At 33.1% G+C, this 20,390-nt stretch overlaps 2 protein-coding genes across 2 annotated transcripts; one reads left to right on the top strand and one right to left on the bottom strand.

Moving 5' to 3' along the window:
- Positions 1–4,605: 4,605 nt before the first annotated feature.
- Positions 4,606–9,814, top strand: CYP60 (peptidyl-prolyl cis-trans isomerase CYP60). The gene is given in 7 exon segments (NM_001357226.1): positions 4,606–4,852; positions 5,773–6,063; positions 6,192–6,391; positions 7,247–7,482; positions 7,890–8,032; positions 9,139–9,210; positions 9,306–9,814. Coding segments are annotated over 7 exon segments (1,338 nt in total). The 5' UTR covers positions 4,606–4,684; the 3' UTR covers positions 9,534–9,814.
- A 5,136-nt stretch (positions 9,815–14,950) lies between these two features.
- Positions 14,951–19,837, bottom strand: LOC100806635 (serine/threonine-protein kinase STY13). Its single transcript, XM_006603752.4, has 6 exons — positions 19,132–19,837; positions 17,763–17,884; positions 17,009–17,205; positions 16,744–16,918; positions 15,720–15,854; positions 14,951–15,579 (listed from the first exon to the last, which is right to left on the bottom strand). Exons 1-6 carry the CDS (start codon positions 19,397–19,399, stop codon positions 15,373–15,375), a joined length of 1,104 nt encoding a protein of 367 aa, XP_006603815.1. The 5' UTR covers positions 19,400–19,837; the 3' UTR covers positions 14,951–15,372.
- Positions 19,838–20,390: the final 553 nt, after the last annotated feature.

Raw genomic sequence — 20,390 nt, 5'->3', positions numbered from 1 at the left:
TATTATAATCCTACGCTTATGATAAAATCACTAAACTGACCCGATTCTCTATCTGATTCTAAATTTAATTGTACAGGTCCTCATCTCGTTCTCCACCTCTCTAAGCTTAAGTTCAATATTTTCTTTCACGAACTGAAATAAATTTAATAAAAAACATCGTGCAATAATGCATTCTGCAGCCTTTACTTCATTATTTCAGCTCTATGATTTCACATACAGTACTTCATTTCAGCTTTATGATTTCACATACAGTACCATATTAATATAGACCTTGACATGACTTTATTATAACTGAATTTTAATTTCACGAGTTAATATTATGACTAAAAGATATTTCCTTAGGTTGAGGATCTAAAGGCGAGAGGTATATCAATGACACGCATCATCAACAAGATTTCCCACTCCCCCCTAATTGGCTAATTCCTAAATTCTTATAAAATTGAGATTATAATCAAATTGATTTTAGAAAGCTGGGGAGCAATATAGAGATCAAATAGAATGGGGTCGGAAAAGAGAGTTGGGGGACGAAGTTGCAGAGGAGAACCTAGGTCACATGAGTGAGTTTAATGGTTGGATCAGGGTTAACATTTAATATCAGTTTACTTAAAGAATCTAGCTAAAAATCCATCAAAAAGTTAACTTTTATTATGATAGGTGTTGATAATCAATTTAAAAAATCTGACTTTCCCTAGCATCTAATAAATTAGTACAATCGATGTAAAAGACTTTTTTATGTAAATTTTGTTTTTCTTGAAAAATTAGAATTTTAATCTTAGCATCATTTTTTAAATTATAATCTAACACTTAAAATCAAATTTTCTCATTTTAAATTTTAAAAATTAAATCTAGCATATTTACTATTAAAATAATCTCAACAAATTTATATTTTCTAAAATTAATACTGATAATAAATAAGAACTAAAAATAAAGGCCACAGGTGTTTTGTTTTTTACTTTACAAGAAGTAAATTATATAATTAATATTAATAAATCTATAATTGAAAAAAGTTATAATTATAAAATTTAAAATAATAAAATACGATAACACGATAAAAATATGTACACACAACTTGATTCGTGATTACATTCCTTTCATAATGGAAAGATAAAATTGATCATATGTGAGAATTCAACTTCTAGCCAAATTTGGTCAAATCTTAATAGTGTAATGTGCAAATAGCTTCACAAAGCATGTCTAATTAGCTGATACGGATTGGCGATCAAAGGCAGGTACGATATGATCAAAACATCAATCATTTCAGTATTAAGTGTAAATAGTTTCACGAAGGCCGAATCTTAATAGTGTAATGTGCAAATAACATATTATTAGCACAATGCTTTAATCAATTGAGTAATAGGTTAATTATATTATAAAATAATTAATGTCACCGTATATAACACTAAAATTTTTAATATATATTTAATGTGTATGTAAATTTAGATAATAAATTTTGTGACAATTAATTTTGTCCTATCCGAATAAGGCTTACGGATATAAATTGATCAATCCATATCAGTTTTATAGAAGAACAAAATGGGAATCATATTGTGGTACAGGATATACTAGCAATTGTGCTTGGTGCGCGTATCAACAACCCTAATTAGCTTACTTGATATTTGGACACGGCAAGTGAATTGTGTGGAAAGGAGAAATGGGTCAGTGCATGGAATTAATGGAGCTGCAAGTTGTGGAGGAGTTATAAGAGATGATTGGGGAAAGTGGAGTTGAGGTTTTGCTAAGAAACTAGGGAGGAGGTTGAAGGAGTTTATCAAGGTGTCTCCATTGCCAAGCAGAGAGGGATAAAGGAGGTTGGAGGTAGAGGTTGATTCTCAAGTGATTGTTTTCCATGTGTATCGTGAAGCTGGTGCCATTGCTAATAGGGGCATTGGTATGGAGGAGGATTTTTTTGTTGTATGAGCATTGAACAACAACCAACTTTCTTGGATCACTTGTTGCTTGAGGATGTTTGGGATTTCAATCTCCCAAAGTTGTAGCCTTCTAGTTTTTCTTCTTTGGGCTTAGGTCAAGTTATTAGTACTTTAATGCATAATGTTGTTAACATATTTTGATGACACTAAATGGGACACATCATTCTGTGTCAATTTGCAAGTTGGCGCCATAAAGCTCGACTTCCTCTACCTTGATTATGCTCTCAGTCAATACAGGATCATTACCTAGATGTTTTTGCTTTCTTTTATTTTCAAACATCACTATACAAGGATAAAACAGAGACCACAATCAAAACCTTAAAAAAAAAAAAAGCATTTCCTTCCTATATCATTTCTTTATGAGAAGGGTAACCATATAATCTAAATTATTACTCTTGTTGCTAGAAGACATCACAGAGCATGGAAAAGGCAAACCAAAGTTAATATTAGGGAATGTTTATGCTTTTCAAAAACTAGAGGGGTGGTTTGTGTCATTTAGGAAAAACACAGGGGAGGTTAGTCCCCTTCCCCCACCCCCCCTTATACTTAATCAATTTATGTTTATTTTTTTTAGAACTCAATTTATGAATTTCTAGTACTTATAGCACATGTAATATACATTTTTTTGGTAACTTATAATTTATATTAGTAGTTATCATTGAAAAAATTATACAGTATTTCAAATATGTATTTATTTATTATAGGTTTGATTTTAATTCAACTATGATTTAATCAATAAATTAAAAAGTAGTTTCCTTATGATCAATGATTTGCTCAATAATACAAACGTTGCCATGAAAAATTACTATAATAACTTGCAAGAATTCAACTAGCAGAAAGATAAGCATTGTCAAGTTTATCTATCCAGATGTTTTATTTTATGAAGAAAATTGTTATAGGTATTCCTATTAAATTTTGGTGAGTATGCTAGCTTGAATTTTAATTGAATTATTACTCAACACATGTCTATCTATATAATCTATCTATATTTTTCATTATGTCACTACAATTCATTATTGTCCTGAAAATTAGATTAGTTTGATCAACATATCCAAACTATAATATTAACATATGTATCATGTCATATTAGTCTCATATCATTATACCAATGTCATTTATCAAAATTAAATAATTTGTCATGTCATTTATATGGTCATATCAATAAAATTTGTTAAACTTTTAACAAAAGATTGATAGAGAAATTAAAATTATATAATTTTTATAATTGAAATTATATTTTTTTGGATTAAAAGTGTATTTTAAGCCTAATAATAATAATAATTAAAAAGTGTTTGTGTGACGAGCATAGTTTTTGTTGTTATTTGTGTTAGGAGTGTTTGAAAAATGATTTTTTTTATTAAACTTATGGAGTTATCAAAATGAACATATGATTGTTTAATAAGTTTTTTTCAAACTTATTTTAATGAAATTTACAAAGAATTTTAACGAAAATATTTTTTAACTAATTTTATATTCCAAGTTATGAATAGATTATGTATATTATAAGCCTGTAGGACTCATTTAGTAGTTATAATAATTGAAAATTTAAGATTAAATGAATTATTATTGAAGGCTTTTTCTCCACTAATTTATCCTATCTAATTCAATACTGAACTTGGCCATCAAAACAAACTTTTAAATCAACATTAGGGCTTGCCTCAACTAGAGTGTGGAGAAAATATTAATCCAAATCAATTAAATGAAGTTGTGTCATGTTAGGCCGTTTTTTAAGTTTTTTTTTTAATATTCAACCCAAACCGAAACCGGTTCAGTCATAAATCTAAATTAGTTTGGCTCAAATCATTAAATGATTTTTTTACCATTTTTAAAATTAATTTTTTAAAATTTTATATATTTCTACTCGAAAAAATATTCTTTTTCTCATATATTCCCAAATTTATATTTTACTCTATATTTACAAATGATGGTAAAATATGTGTGATACTTATTAATATATTTTTAGGCAGGTCAAATATTTTTAGGTCATATTTTGATTTTTTTTATTCACAAGTCACTTTAAAAATAAAGTAAAACTATTTGTTAATTTTAACTTAGTTCATTTTAAATTAAATTCTCTATTTTATTATGCCACAATGATTAGTTTATAATGAGAATTAAGAAAAAAAAGATATTTTGAGTCACTATAGCATTGACTTGAAATATTTATTAATTTAGTTAATAATTAATTTCTGTTAAAAAATATAACTAACCATTTTAGTAAAACTTTTTATCTTAATCAAATTTTTTATCTACAAAGTTAAATAATAAGATATACATTTATTTAAAAAAAACATTTCAAATTATTTTTTCTTAAAATTATTTTTTATTTCTTTATTAAAAAAATAAAAAAATAAGGTTCTTAATTTATCAAAGAATTCTTCTTCTTTTTTATTTTTTGCTATATCAAAGAGTTCTTCTTTAAATGTTGACCTAACTTTTCAAGAAAATTAAAAAAAAAAAAGTGGGTAAAATACCAAACTTCTTACAAAATAATTTAATGTAAAATAAAAAATGTGTCCCTTGCATGGACCCAATGCTATGTTATCTTATCCAAAGAAGCATCAAGATGAATGGACGATGGATTTCCCTCAATGGTGACTCCAGTTTGCAGCCACTCCCTTACAAAACACAAACCTCAAAGTTTGCCCAAAACCTTATCTGACTTAACTTCCACACTGTCTGTCTCTTTCTCTCCATTTTTGTGTCACATGAGAATTGTTCTCTGAATTTTGTTTTGTTTTTTTGACATCATTTCAATGGCAGCCATCATCCCCTGCCACTACTGTGCTTCCCTCAGTCCCAAATGGTTCAATTCCAACAACACACATTCTAGGCGTTTATCGTACCCACTTCGAGGACTCCGAGGTTTCAATGCTCGTTGCTCTTACCAACCACCCCATCATTCTGAATCTCAGAACAACCATGTGAGTCTCTTAAAAATTTGATTTTTTTTTTTTTTTTAACTTTAGATGCTCCTTGTTTCACATGAATGATGATTATGCTCATCTGGGGGTTGGAGATGTGATGCCCCATTAGCATTTTTATTTTTTTTTGTTTAACATTCTTCAGAATGAATTCATTTGGGAGATGAAGTTTGCAATTGCATTTTACTATTCTTTTTTCGTTCATTACATGTTTGAGTATAATCAGTTTGTTGAAAAATAAATAAATGAGAATGGTAGAACTGAATTTCACAAGGTAAAAAGAGTGTAAGTTCTATACATCACAGTGTGGAAGATAAGCCTCAAATAAGGCACTGAGAGTGGGCTAATGACAAGGGTTTGAGTAGTTTGAAAGGTTTAAATTTCTCTTGTGCTATTATACCGAGAGAGTGGATATTTGGGACTTGCATTTGCCCCAAATGCACTTAAGTTACTTTTTTTTTTTTTTTTATCAGCAAAAGTTAGTTGTTATTCGTTAGTTTTTTTGTTAGAGGGGAAAATCGAACCCTTGACCTTTCCCTCCCTCTCTTCTCCTTTTACCATCCAACCAACCTTGCACTTAAGTTACTTGAGTCAAGTGTTTCAGCCTAGAGTTTAAAGCATAGTAAGCAAAATAATAGTGTGCCAACAGCTGCACTACTAATGACTTACTGTGCTTAAAGCTTCAATTTACAGTTTTGCTTGTCAATGTTGAATAGTTAGGAATCATATGCTTTTGCTAAGTTTCTAGGTTGTTATCTGTATGTACTTCTACTTTTATGTTCTTTCCGATTTAAATGAATCAGTTTATGTACTTTATTTGTTTTCTCTTGACCTTGTGTTCTTATGTTTACAATGCGACTTTAGATTGCTGCAATATATGATTGCTGCACCAAAGCTTATTGAGTTATATTTTGGTGCAGAATGGGAGGTCATTTTCCTTGAAGCAGTGTGCGATATCTATTGCACTGGCAGTTGGGTTAATAACAGGAGTTCCTACATTGGATGGTCCCACCATTGCCCAAGCAGCTAATCCTGTGTTGTCTGATCTCTCTGTTTTGATTTCCGGACCACCGATTAAGGATCCTGGGGCATTGTTGAGATATGCTCTTCCTATTGACAATAAGGCCATTAGAGAAGTGCAAAAGCCACTTGAAGATATCACGGAGAGTCTCAAGATTGCTGGAGTCAAGGCACTTGACTCTGTCGAAAGAGTAAGACATAAGATTAAAGATTCTTGTTTTTTATCTGTAGAAGTGTATTGTCTATGTGGCTTGTGCATGGGATTTTATGTTTCATTTCCCTTAGGGATAAAAATTGATTTACTTTACGTGGAATGTAGAATGTGAGGCAGGCGTCTCGAACTCTCAAGCAAGGAAAGACTTTAATTGTATCCGGTTTAGCTGAATCAAAGAAAGAACATGGCGTTGAACTGCTTAGTAAGCTGGAAGCTGGTATAGATGAGCTTGAACTGATAATACAGGATAGGAATCGAGATGCAGTTGCACCAAAACAGAAAGAGCTTCTTCAGTATGTTGGAGGGTAAGTATCTCAATTACTAAATCACTTGCATAAACCACACAAAGGCCTTATCCTTGCATACATGTGCTCAATAAGAAATAGGATGTTTTTTCTTCTTCCTTGGAGGAAATGAAAGACGGATTTGTGAGTTCCTTAAGTGTTTTCATTTTTCACTGTGTCATGTATTTCTCTACAAGTGTCTGTTTTATCTGCCAGTCATTAAGAATCTGAGACTCTATGGCTATAATTAGGAATTAAAAAAATGCTTAGGTGTGCTATGACAAAATACAGCACTTCATGTTCCTTAATCTGACCATAGGAACTGCCAGAAATAAGGGTTAGTTGCTTCAATGATAAAAGTAGGCTTTAGCTTAAATCTATGGGGCAAAGCAATTTAACCTTGACCATACATCAATGTAGTCAGAGAACTGCACTATTGGTACAACCAATAGATCACCACTTGTCCTGGTTAGTTTAACCAAACTGTGCCTAAAATCCAAATGTCCGACTAATTGTGCTGCAAGGAGTCATGTTTAGTCAGTCAGATAGCCATTGAAAATCATTCATTTGGACAACCTGATATTGCATAAGAGATTTGCAACGGGTAGATCCCTCTAGATTGATTTGGTTGTAAAACCTGCTAAGTTTGATCTGATTTGACTGAGCTGAATCCAAACTCAGTTCAGTTAATGAACAGACTTTGCTCGGCCTCTGGTAACCTGGTACTATCAGATGTTGGCAAAAACTGAATCCTCATTCTTACAATAGAAAATTGAGGAGGACTTAGAAAATTAATCTTCTTGAGAAAGACTTTTCTCATATAGAACCTTTCATTGACTGCAGCTGAGATGTTCCTGGGGCATTGCATTTCTGCAGTGTTGAAGAAGACATTGTTGATGGCTTCCCATTTGAAGTGCCCGAGGAATACCAAAATATGCCTTTATTGAAGGGGAGAGCAGCAGTGGATATGAAAGTCAAGGTTAAAGACAATCCAAACCTGGATGAATGTGTTTTCCACATCGTTCTTGATGGTTATAATGCCCCTGTAACTGCTGGAAATTTTGTTGATTTGGTAGAAAGGCACTTCTATGATGGCATGGAAATCCAAAGAGGTAATAAATCTGGTCTTTATTGGACATGCATTTTTGCCTTTGATTTCCCTTTTAGCTATAGCTGGTTTGGTAAAGAATGTTTAGAGTTTAGACCTTCTCTAGCTATGTTTTAGAGTTTAGACCTGCTCTAGCTATAGCTAGTTTCACTTATTGCACAGCCAAAAACGCAGGAAATGACAGGGAAGGATCAAGGATGTATACATTTATATTATTAACCCTTAATGAGGATGAATTAACAGTATTTTATCTTATGCAATGGAAGCTGAATGATCCTTTACCATTATTGACATCTGTAGTTTTTATGTGGATATCCAAAATGGGCTTCTTTGTACTGCTTTCCTCTTTAGTTATGCTTTCACGAAGATAGTTTTAAATTTTATTTTTTGAATTTTTTATATTTTGTGCAGCGGATGGGTTTGTTGTCCAAACTGGTGATCCTGAAGGTCCTGCTGAGGGTTTTATTGATCCAAGTACAGAGAAAATCAGGACAATACCATTAGAAATTACGGTGAATGGAGAAAAGGCACCTGTTTATGGATCAACTTTAGAGGTAATCTTCATCTGTTTATCACTCTAGGAGCATGTTATATATTTGCACATTTGCATTTGTATAATTTGTTAGCAAGTCGATCCTGGAGTGAGCTAAGCTTCTGTGAGTCACAAAATTGTAACAAAGAGGTGACATTTAAATTAAGAAAAAAAATGTATTAACTTTATGCATGCGTAACAGGAAATTGCATTTCAAAGGAAGATAGAAGTACAGAAAAAAGAGAGGGCTAAGATATCATCCTTAACAAATGTAGCATAATAAGGCTATGCAACTGGAAAAGAAAATATCAATACAATGAGTGAGTCTCGGAAATATGAGCATTGATTGAAAAAATATATCATAAAATGCACATTGCCCTAAAGCCTCTCTCCCCATAGTCCTTTCAAAGACCAAGAAACTGGTTGATAGAAACTGTCTCAAGCCAAGAGGACACACCTTAGTGTCACAAAAAATTCCAAACAGCCTATTCCAAATGTAATTGGCTGCTGTAAAATGTAAGAATAACATCATCTATTTCAGAGCATGAATCACACTTGCTGCATATATCGTTAGAGAAACCTTTATAGGGGTCCGTGAATCTACAGTGTATTATTGTTCTTTCTGTATTTCTTTTTTGTACTACCATTCATGTTGATGACTAAAGCTAAGTGGGAGCTTTGGACTTCCAAGTGGTGTATATCAAGGAGGAGTTTATGATCCACTATTTGTTGAGTTTAGGCTGGCACAGAGCCTTGACTTCATCAAGGGTGAAAAAGAAAGATAAAAAAAGTGATGTTGTATGGTTTATCTAATTTCTTAATGTGAGGCTAAACAGAAAACATAAATAAGAACAGAGTTTTTTCCTAGAACTGATGTGGGAAAATCAAGTGACATTCTTATCTGTTCAAAGTAAGTTCAGTTTTTTGCAATGTTTTTCACACCTATTGAGGTCTGTACCACGAACCTCATTGTATGATCAGAAGAAATTAATGTTCTTTTACTAGTATTAGTTTCTTGCATGAATTTTCACTTTATAATGTGATGTATTTTATATTTTCAAACCTGTTCCTCTTGTCTTCTCAAGGTTGAAAAACTTTCTCATTTGTTGGCACTAATCTGTTGGACAGGAGCTTGGTCTATACAAGGCTCAAACAAAGCTTCCGTTTAATGCTTTCGGTACAATGGCAATGGCAAGAGATGTGAGGAGAATCTATTCTTTGCATTGCTGTTCTTTAAGCATGATAATCTTTTTTTTTTCTTGCTTTTATTTACTCCTTTTATGTTGTTTGAATAGGAATTTGAGGACAACTCTGCCTCTAGCCAGATATTTTGGCTATTGAAAGAAAGTGAGCTAACTCCTAGTAATGCCAATATATTGGATGGTCGATATGCCGTCTTTGGCTATGTAACAGAAAATGAGGATAACTTGGCAGATCTCAAAGTTGGTGATGTCATAGAATCCATTAAAGTAGTTTCTGGCCTGGATAATTTGGTGAATCCCACCTACAAGATTGCTGGCTAGTTCTGTGCTTTTGCTATCAAATACTGCATGAGTGTTTATTTGGCACTTGCTTCAAGGCTATATTCAGGAATGCTGGCTATTACATTGCTAAGTTCACTCCCCCCTGGTTTGTTTCCATTGCTATTGGAAAAAGCCATTAATCATTTTACTAGAACCTAGCATTCAGTTAAACAGCTTGAGATTTTATTCTGTTTTAAGATTATTTACCACCTCGGCTTGTAACTTTCGTTCTACCAATTCATCAATAAAATTATGATTGTTCAGTGAGGAAATTGTAGGTCATACTCATACTGGCATTCATGTACTGGAGTTATTCTTATCTGAAGAGAGAATTATTTTAATTTTGCCTTAGAACACAAATTCCAACATGAAAGGAATAACACTCAAGTTAGCACGAGACCAAAAGCCTTGTGACGGTTATTTTACCTAGTAATGTCATGTCACACCCTCTATCTCAACATATACATATTTATATAATATCATACATGAAAATACATAATTAATTAAAATGATTTGATTCGTAAAACATAAAGGAGCTCACATGGGTAAATGGTTCATATTCTCGTTAATCACCAAATTAAAATTTTATCAATAAGGGTATGAAAATATCTCTGATCCAAAATAAGATCATCCAATTTTTTTACAAAAGGAAACAAGTTAAACAGCGAAATAACATGAAGTAACATGTTTAGAATATTATGCAAATAATATAGAACTTGTCTCAATGTCACATCCTATCAGAGTATTGTATTTTAGCGTCCTCTAGCACGAGATTCTTTAAAGTCATTCACCTAATCATCTATCCCCATGAACACAAGGTTTGAGATAATTAGAGGATCCAAACACAAGCAACACATAGGGAGTGAGTTATCACATTCCTAAACAGATAGATATAAACGAAAACACACACACACACACACATATAAGTGTAACAAACTTAACTTAGCATAATTCACATCATTTTATCATTGATTGCATAACATCACTTGTCCCAAGGATTTAATCACAAAATCACATTTCACACCTTCACATTAATTATGTGTTCAAAACAATACATCTCAAGCACAACACAACATGTCACACTCACACAATTCATTACACATCATCACGTGACAAGTCACAAATATCATTACACATGCGTTATGCAACAGATACACTAAGATTCAATCCTATATGCAATGTGGTATCATGTCAGTGAAAAATCTTGTCAGGCGCCTAGAAGTATATGACAAGACAGACCACGCACTGGTAAGTCAGGTCACTCTCACTAGGTAAAATCATTGGGAGAACCATCAGAGTCACGTTGTTTTGCAAGAATGCTCCAACCATGTGAAATCGACACTGACTTAATGGAGCACTCAAACTGGGTGTATTTACCCCAAGGCCTAGACTTCGAAGAGTCCGTCAGAGCCTATCCCTCTTGATTCAAGTCTAACATAGAGAACATTTTAGCACGCAAACTCTATCTATGAATTGTACAAAATACACGACTTCTCAATTGTTCTCAAAATAATTTTATTTTGTCCCGCCTATGATTAAACTCGTCGGGTCCCCATAGTGGTTCCCATCACAGCACTCGTTGTGCATTAACTCATCGCCTTTAAAGGGTCTCACAGTCGTGTGATTGTATGATTCATAGCTCATAACTCAATGTAGAGAGCATCTCAATACACATTTATATTACAATTCAATACATACTCAATTTATCAAATACACTCAATCTTAATCATAATGGTATAATTCCAAAGCAACATGTTATCATACCTCATGAATCATATACACATCATACAATATTAATATATACATGGCACACACATAGACTTTACTTATGAACTATGCAATACACACAATTACTCAATTGTTTTCAAAATCAATTTAACTCATGCATCTCAAAGTGATTCAACTCGTCGAGTTCCCACAAAAAATTCCATCACAATACTCGTCGTGCAAAAACTCATTGTCCTTAAAGGGTCTTACAATTATGTGATTGCACAGTTCATAACTCTCAACTCAATACATACAATATCTCAATACACATGCATCTCATCATTTATCACATTCAATTTATGATTTACCCACAATTTCATGATCCCAATATAACAATTTATCATGTTAATCCAGTAAATCTTATTCAAAATACAAACAAATTATACAAAAATGTTTTTCACAACATAGGGAGTAAAAGCCCTCAAACAATTTCACATAGTCATATCAAAATCAAATGAATCAAAATCGTAGGTTCAAAAACACAAAAAAACACCAAGAGCACTCAATTTTATTAACCAATTTGCATTAGGACATCAATTGGTCTGTCAAATATATATAATTCATAGTTATAATTGTAAAGATATAATCAAAATTACAAAAACACCCAAAAACTCATCCCAATTGATCCTCTAAGGATCCTTACACATGTTTAATAACTCATCCCTTACCTCTAAGTGGGCTCATGTGTGTAGTCAAGTAGCGATAGTGGCGTCTCTAGTGGTTCCCTAAGATTCCTCAAGTTTTTGCTCTAGTTGTTCTGCTAGAGTTTTCAAGCGTTAGAGATAAGGAGAAGGGATTAAAACCTCCATTTTATTGTCTTCGTGCGAGGGACGTTTCTCTCTCCAAAGACATTATTTCTTAAATCCCAATGATGGGATGTGCACAAATGAGTTACGAATCTAGTGTTCAAATTTCACAACGATCCAACGGCTAACAAGTTCGAGATCATAGTTTTACTTGGATAGGTTTGAGTGAATGTGGGTAAAAAAAAGCTACGTGCGAGAGACATTTCTCTCACTAGAGACATTATTTCACAAATCCCAACGGTGGGGGTATGCGAAAATGAGTTCCAGCCTAATGTTCAAATTTCATGACGACCCAACGGTTAACGAGTCTGAGATCATAGTTTTAATGGGACATAATTTAAGTGTATGAGAGAAAAAGAGAAAGGATTTTGGGAGAGAGGGAAGAAAAAACTAATTTAAAAGGATATTATAAATATAAAACTGACCTAGTATATCTCTATTTATAGTTAGAGTACTCTTACTCTATTATTTACTCTATTTTTTTATTTTATAAAAAGGAACTATATTTTACTCCCTAATAAATAAAATATCTTTTTTATTTTATAAGAACATATATTTATTTTATTTACCTTAAAATAATTATTTTAATTGATAAAACTATTTCTTGTTATTTATTTAATTATAAAAATCTCATTATTTTTCTAAAACTCTTTTATTTTTAAATAAAATCCTTTTTAATTTATTTTATGAAAAATAAGATGTTACATGTCACACAAATATACGTATATAAAAATTCACAATTCTTTGGGTAGTAGTATATGCAATTCAATTGTTTTGTGGAATGGTTCTTTGTCCGAGATTTTATGTAGTATTTTCCTTCTTTAATCATATCTGAAATATTAATAAACCATTTTTTCTTAAAAAAAAGTGAAAAATATTCTTCCACACTTTTAATGGGAAATTTCCTGAAGGATTGAAGATAACTTTGTGGGATTACATTATTGTACTTAATGGTGCATACCTAAAACAAATAAACGATCCAGCAGTTAATAAAGGGCTTGATTATCCCAGAAATTTATAAGGGAATTTTGTGAAAAGTTATTTTAGTTTCAGCATTGCTAATTGGAGGGGTAAAGACGGAGACCATTTCACTTTTATGTTTAATTGAGTTCTATACAGAGGGTGTAATGCTAAATACACTACTTTATGATAAAATAGATACAGTTGAACATATAAGATTAAGAATCATTAAAAAGGTGTTCAACCAAAGGTTAAATTTTTTTTTGCTGAACATGGTAGGTACAAGGTAGCTCCCACCAGAAGAGTTCAAACTTTGCACCACTTGATTATAAGTTACTATCACTTATGTCAACCTAGGTTGTAATCAAATAATAAATTTGCTTACATAACTAGTTGATAAAAGTTCGAAAAGTTTACGTGACATGTTAATAGCTCGCGTCTAAATTTTTATATACTATAATAGATTTAGCTCTCATATTTAACTCATTTATATGCATGCGTATTAAAGATTCTCTTTCACAAATTCTAACAAGAAAAAAATATCTGAAGAGAACAAAGCATCTTTCTTTGGTGGTGGATGTTGCATCATCCAAATTGTATTCCGAGTTTCAAACCATGTGAGCATGTGAAAGTCATTTGTTTTCCCTATAGTATACCAATCTTATAGCATGTCTGCAATTACCTTCCTCATCTCAAACATCATAATATATGGCTGACGAAATTTGGTGGAGATTTTCTCGGTTTATATTTATGTCATTTTCTACACATGTGATTGAGTTTCCACCATGGAAAGAATCATTGACCAGAAGTTGCTTGCAAAAGTTGAAGTCAACCATATATTTGCATCTGAAGCAGGGCCTAGTGTGACGCAGAACGGATTCAAAAGTGGTTCCATGATCTAACTGATTCTGTTTATGTAGCTGGTGTCTTGTTCTTCTGAAGCTGTAACCCAAAATAAGGTACATGGAACTTATCTAATCTCTAGCTATCTTTATTTGCAAGGTAGTAAAGTAAAATGGAAGATATCATTAACAGATCAGAAACAGTTGGAGAACACCAAAGCATTCTTCATGGACAGCTCAATCAGAATCTCTAACACAAAGATCTTTCATACATATCAATTAGCAGAGTTAAAAGCAAATAGGCCCCTAATAATGAACTTTTTAGATGACAAAAGTGATGGATAATTTGAAGCAGAAATTTGATTTGAGAACATGGCTTGTTTTAGATGATGTTTGGAATGAAAATTGGATCAACTGGTTTAGTTCATAGAAGAAACCTTTTCAATCTGAGGTTTGATGGTTAGTATTTGCAAACATCTGGAACTTTTTTTTTTTTAAATGGTCAGAACCGTTGATACATCTTGACATTCTGAAGGGAATTTGAAATTCTCACGAGATTTTCATATTTAAAATACCATGTAAGATTTAACCATTTAACAATTAATTACATGGGTTAGCATTTTGTTTCTAGTGATGTTATGAACTCTAGTCTTTAATAGGTTCCTCTCAACATAATTTCATTGGCCCAAAAAGGACATAATTAATCATAAAATCATATATTATGAGGATATATAACAACCTAGTCTCGAAATGTTACTTATCTTATTCCGATCCTTTATAGTGCGTTTGATAGAGATGAAGTAGAGTAAAAATGAAGAAAAAATTTCAAAAATTAGTAGTCCCATACTTTTATCACACTACTTCAATTCAAATATTTCTTCTCAATTCCATTTCACTCTACCAACCATGCCATTAATATTTTTAACCGTAGAAATATACATGTCATCAAGTTGATAACTTCAATATACTTGCCATCAAGTTGACTATTTTAAGTGTAAAATGTATAAACAAAAGCTTTCCTCAATCTACAACATATAACATCTTTTAATGGTCAAATTGTATATTTATTCCACATATTATAAGTCATGTCTTTCTGCACATGAGCAAATCTTCCCAAAAAAGATCACTTGTAGGCTCATAGGACACCAAATGACCCATCAGGACTTTGATATTAGTGTCGGAACAATCCATGCTACTACTGTCAAGTGTACAACTTACATAGAAATATCATAAAAATGGGTGCAATGAGGAGATAGCACAATTAGCTTTACAAAAATTATAGCCCAACAAAGTAACAAGTAATTGCAGAGCTCTTCATTAACTATTGCTTTCATACTTTTTGTGTATGCATTTCATCCTTGAGTCTTCCTTCCCTATTCCTTCAATCAAATAAAATGCAAACTGATTTCCAGAACACTGTATATCATCCCTCCATAATCAATTTCCTTGGCAGTGAAAAATCTTTCAAGGTCCTCGATAACTGCGAAAACATAAACAACCCTGAGGCTGATCATGAGGGATCATACCTCCACCCTTTGAAGTATCAATAGCTTCCAACATGGTCACCACTTCATCCATCTCCGGCCTCTTGTCAGGATTCGCATCCCAGCATCTTTTCATCACATTTGCCAGAGCGCTAGGACAACATCGCGGAATCTCTGGCCTCAAATTCTGCAGTTCCATAAAGAATCTAGTTACAATAAAAAGCAACGAGTAGAGATTTGCAAATAAACTAACAATTGTACAGGCTCATGTTTCCTAATAAATAGTTAGTTTATGCTGGCAAAGCCACTTAAATACATTTTGCATACCTGTCGTACAACAGCTGATGTCACTTCTGAGAAACTAAGGTCAGGATATGGCATGTCACAGCAGTATATCTCCCATAAGCATATGCCAAAACTGTACACATCACACTTTCTATTGTATGGATTACCATTTAGAACCTGCCCAATTTCATCAGGTAAGTTTCATTTACCAATATATAAGATCTGCTATTATTCAAACAAAACATGAATTACTTTTGCAAAGCCAGGCTATTTATGACTGATGTAAAATCAGCATAATGCATGCTGAGGCTCATGTATTTGAAAGAGTTAACCATTATTTACAGGAGTACTGAATATTTAAGCCCAACCTATTTGTATAATGGTTTTTGGTTCCCCCTTCACCCTTTCTTGAGTCGGGCAATTTTAATAAAGCACAATTCTGAAAATTGAAAATAAGAAAGTATACTCCAATTGAGAAGCCATGCATTTCAAAAAGCTACAGTTAAATGACTGATTAATCTCTCACCAAAAGAGGTTTATTTTATAGAGACTCTCAGTCTCATCTTTAGAATACTTTAAAAAAAAGAAACACAATGTTGAGTTAGAGATACCGTAAATATCTCAAGATTAGTGAGTAGTGACATGCTGCAGTTCTAGATCTCAGTAATTGTAAATGGGACTGAGGTAAAGATTTCTTCCTGTAATTATGTACCAAAACCAACATGGATATATACATAATTGTTGGGTGAACTATAAAACAAAAGGAATTCCTGATGAAAGTAAGGACAGTGATGGAACAATTCAATGTCCTTATCTTTCCAACATGGTTAATATTTTAATCAAGAATTCCTGTTTAGTAATTTTTCCTTATATTTTAAGTCCAAAAATATTCAACCCAGTTCTTTCACAATTAGTTAGACAACAGAGCCGGTCGCAAGTAACAAGTCCTAAGCCAGCATTTTCAAAATTTTCTGAGGTAAGGACTAGACATTAAGGGTGTTTGAAACAAACCCCAAAAGAACAATGCACAGGAGAGAGAAATTTTCAAAGGAATTGAAGCATGTACCTCAGGAGCCATGTAACCAAGGGTTCCAGTTTCACCTGTCATGTCATGAGGATTGGAGGCCTCAATACGAGCTACTCCAAAATCAGCTATTTTCAAGGTTCGTGTCTTGTCCAGAAGCATATTTTCTGTTTTAACATCTCTGTGGACAATCTTCTTTGTGTGGAGATAGCTCAACCTATAAAGTAAATAATAAAGTTCTCAGGCTTAGAAAGAAAGCTTATTCACCTAAACTTATATGAGAACAGGTTAGGCATAAAGATTGGACCCTCTTGCAAGGTCAAGAGCCAGTTGAACAACCACTTTAAAAGCCAGCTTCCTTCTTCGGTTTTTAATGAGATAAGACTTCAGTGCACCCCCAGGACAATATTCAACAACAACACAACAAACATTACTCGGCATGCCTATATGACCATTTTCTGTTTGTATCTGTAGCTCTGATGTTCCCATTGTTGCCCCAATAAACTGCAAAACGGATTTGACAGCAGGAGTGAATAAGAAAATTCTCACATAAATGTTTGTAAACTATGATGCAAATTTAATGTTGTACTTATGGGAATCCTTAAGACTGGACCATACTCCTGGTTTACACACTTGCAAAGGTATTTCCCCCCAGTGTGGATCTTAATGTGGTACACACCTACCCAATCCTCCTCCCATCCCCAAAAATAACAGAGGAAACAGCACATCAGAAAATAAACCTTCACAAAAATTCATTTGATCCAAATGTGACCAGAATCAAGCTATCACAATCATACTATGAAGAGACAACAATCTGAGGTTTTGGCAATATTTGCGTCCTAGAATGTTTTCCAATATTTCCACCTGGAATACATTCCAAAATTTGCCTCAAGGAATACATTAAATCTCACAATCTTCTTTGTCATTTACCTTTCCCCTTTCCTTATTTTTGTTTATCTACTTTCCATTCTTATATCTGATTCGATTAATAGTGGAAAATGACAGCACATAAGGAGAAACATGGATAACACAAAGAAACTAAATGAAGGCCCAAATATTACCTTGGTTACATTAGGATGTTCAAGCTTGTGCCAAACAGCAACTTCTTGTGTAAAAGCCGCTCGCAAAGAAGCTATTTCAGCATCTGACCGATGGCCTTCTTCCCCCCAGTCAAGGAGCTTAACTGAGAAAAACAAAATCAAAGATTAATTGCATGCTATGAAAGCAGAAGGAGAGCATCACATACACAAGTTACTTTAAACTGTTCGTTCATTCAATTTAAGTTGAAAGCTGCAGGGATAACAAGTTTAGCATCCAGGAATTGTTAAGGTAATAAAGTTCTGCATATAACATCAAGACAATCACAACACCTCAAAAAGACATTAGTATCACTGATAATTTTAACTCTCACGAGAAGAGTTCCTGTAGCCAACTCCCAGTAGAAGATTAGAAAATTATTTTATGAATGAGAAATGTATGTGGCAACATAATAACCAATCATTACCAGTCAACAATTTCGTTTATTATCATTTTTTTAATTCTTATACCATCCCATGGTAGTAAAATTAGGGGCACAACAGTAATAACCAAGAACACATGAAAGTTCAAAAAAGAAAGAAGAAAATTAAAGTTCATGCACATAACTGTCAAGTCAACTGGATCTTGTGAATTCTAGAGAAAACAAAAAAAAAGGAACTAAAAATGAAAAAGAAGCACGGATTTTGCAAATCTTGATCTACAAAGTTCCAAGTTTGGCAACTGCCACTAACCAAACACTGTAAACTCAGATGCCTTCTCAAAGAACTCAGTGAAACAAAACAAAAAAAAAAGCAGAACAAGAACTCATGTCCAAGCAGAAATTGTAGCTTGATTGTAGAAAGGTACAAGCACAAGCAGAAACAGGCAAAACAAAACTTAAGCAGTGGATCAGCTGACCAAATAAGACATCATTTCTATGAAACCCTTCATTGCACTTCCATTGAAAGTTTAGGCAGAAAAGGCATTTGACCATGAAATGAAACCTTGGCATTCCACATAAAAGAAGGCCTAATAACAACCCATCAACCTTCAGTTTCTGGGAGCATGTACACATTATGCAACATTATAAGTTGAAAAAGACCAACTACATGAACTTCTCCAAGTAAAGAAAACTCCCCCCCTTGCACATGTATGTAGGTGTCAAAAAAATAGGTGTAATAAATGGAGGGAAAACACGAGGACTTCCGAGAAGGTCACCCATTCTAATACTATTTCCATTCAAGCACGTTTAAATGTGGAGTTCTAATGGGATGCGGTGCATCAGCGCTGGTATGATCCAGTACATTAGTTGCATATATGAGAACAAACACACATCAAATGAAAACTCAAAACTTTTCAACTGTGAGAGCCAAAGCAAGAGAGTGTAGTGTACTATAGTGTAGTGGAGTATACCTGCAACATCTTGGCCATCATAAATCCCACGATGGACAGTGCCAAAAGTGCCACGAGCAATGACAGTCTTGATGACAAGCTTAGAGGGGTCAATCTCCCATTCTTGTCTGCTTCTTGTGGACCTTCCTTCAACCTCTTCTTCTTCCTCCTTCTCCTTGTTCTTCTCCATAGTCCATGCTCTACTCAGATGCCTCTGAAGCTGCTCATCCAAGCTTTTCAGATCTATCTGATCCGCTCTCACATACCCCCCACTCTCACTCTTCTTCATCTCTCTCTCTCTCTCTCTCTCACACACACACACACACACACACTTCTTCTCTTCAAAATTCAAAAAATTCACCACACCCCACTATGGACTTTGAAGCTCAAAGTCACTTGGAATCATCAAAAGATGTTAACTTTGGTAGCAAGTTCTGGTTTTGAGCAAAATTTCCTTGGTGGGTCTCTTGTGTCTCTCTTCCTCTACTATTACTATTACTATGTTTTTTGCTGCCACTGCAGTTGCTGCTGCTGTTTCTTGTGGTGATGTCTTGAGGTCATAAATATAATACGTTTTCTCTTTCTCTCTCTCTCTCTCTTACTCTCTCTCAATCATCCATGTGGGCACATGGATTTTGCCTGAACACGACGTGTGTTTCTGACCCACTTTGGTCTCCTTCTAATTAACCCAAGCCCTTCAACTTCTTCTAATTTATTGAAAGCAAAGATCTCTCTTTTCTGTCTGTGGCACTGCCTTGTTTAGTTGTTTGTTTGGTGTGTTTTTGTTTTTGTTTTTTTCTTTCTATAATATTCATTTATGGCATTCACGGTTATTGTACTACCTTTACATCTTGCCATCCCTTTCAAACAAGTTGTTTTGGCTTCATGAATGGGTGATCATGAAAACGGTTAAGGGGAGTCACTTGTCACAAAGGCAAAAATGTGTAACTTGTAATATTCATCATTGATTTTTTGGTATATGAAATCAGAGACTAATCTTTTAAAATATTAGTAATTTATTTAAAAATATTAATATATTTTTTTGGAAAAATATGGTTTTAGAGTTTATATTTACAGGAAATTTTATTTTTAGTTCTCAAAATTTCATATCATTCAATTTAATTTTTGTATTTTATACAAAACTTATTTTTAGTCACTCTTCATAAATATCACAAATAATGTTAACTTATGTGTGACGCAATAAATATAGTATGTTTTTTTTAACTACATTTTTAAATTGCTTAAAATAATGTGAAAAATTATTTTGATTTTTAGAGGAA

The sequence above is a fragment of the Glycine max genome, chromosome 19, assembly GCF_000004515.6.
Source record: "Glycine max cultivar Williams 82 chromosome 19, Glycine_max_v4.0, whole genome shotgun sequence".
NCBI classification, from domain to species: Eukaryota; Viridiplantae; Streptophyta; class Magnoliopsida; order Fabales; family Fabaceae; genus Glycine; species Glycine max.
The sequence above is the reverse complement of the archived record's forward strand: the minus strand, read 5'-3'. Positions and strand labels throughout refer to the sequence as shown.

What these genes read in the sequence shown, in the direction of transcription:
- LOC100806635 (XM_006603752.4), bottom strand. Translation starts at nt 19,399, where the DNA reads ATGAAGAAGAGTGAGAGTGGGGGGTATGTGAGAGCGGATCAGATAGAT. An exon ending in AACATCCTAATGTAACCAAG is followed by an intron (nt 17,206 to 17,762) that starts GTAATATTTGGG and finishes TCCGTTTTGCAG; the next exon opens with TTTATTGGGGCAACAATGGG. An exon ending in CATCAGCTGTTGTACGACAG is followed by an intron (nt 15,580 to 15,719) that starts GTATGCAAAATG and finishes ATGGAACTGCAG; the next exon opens with AATTTGAGGCCAGAGATTCC.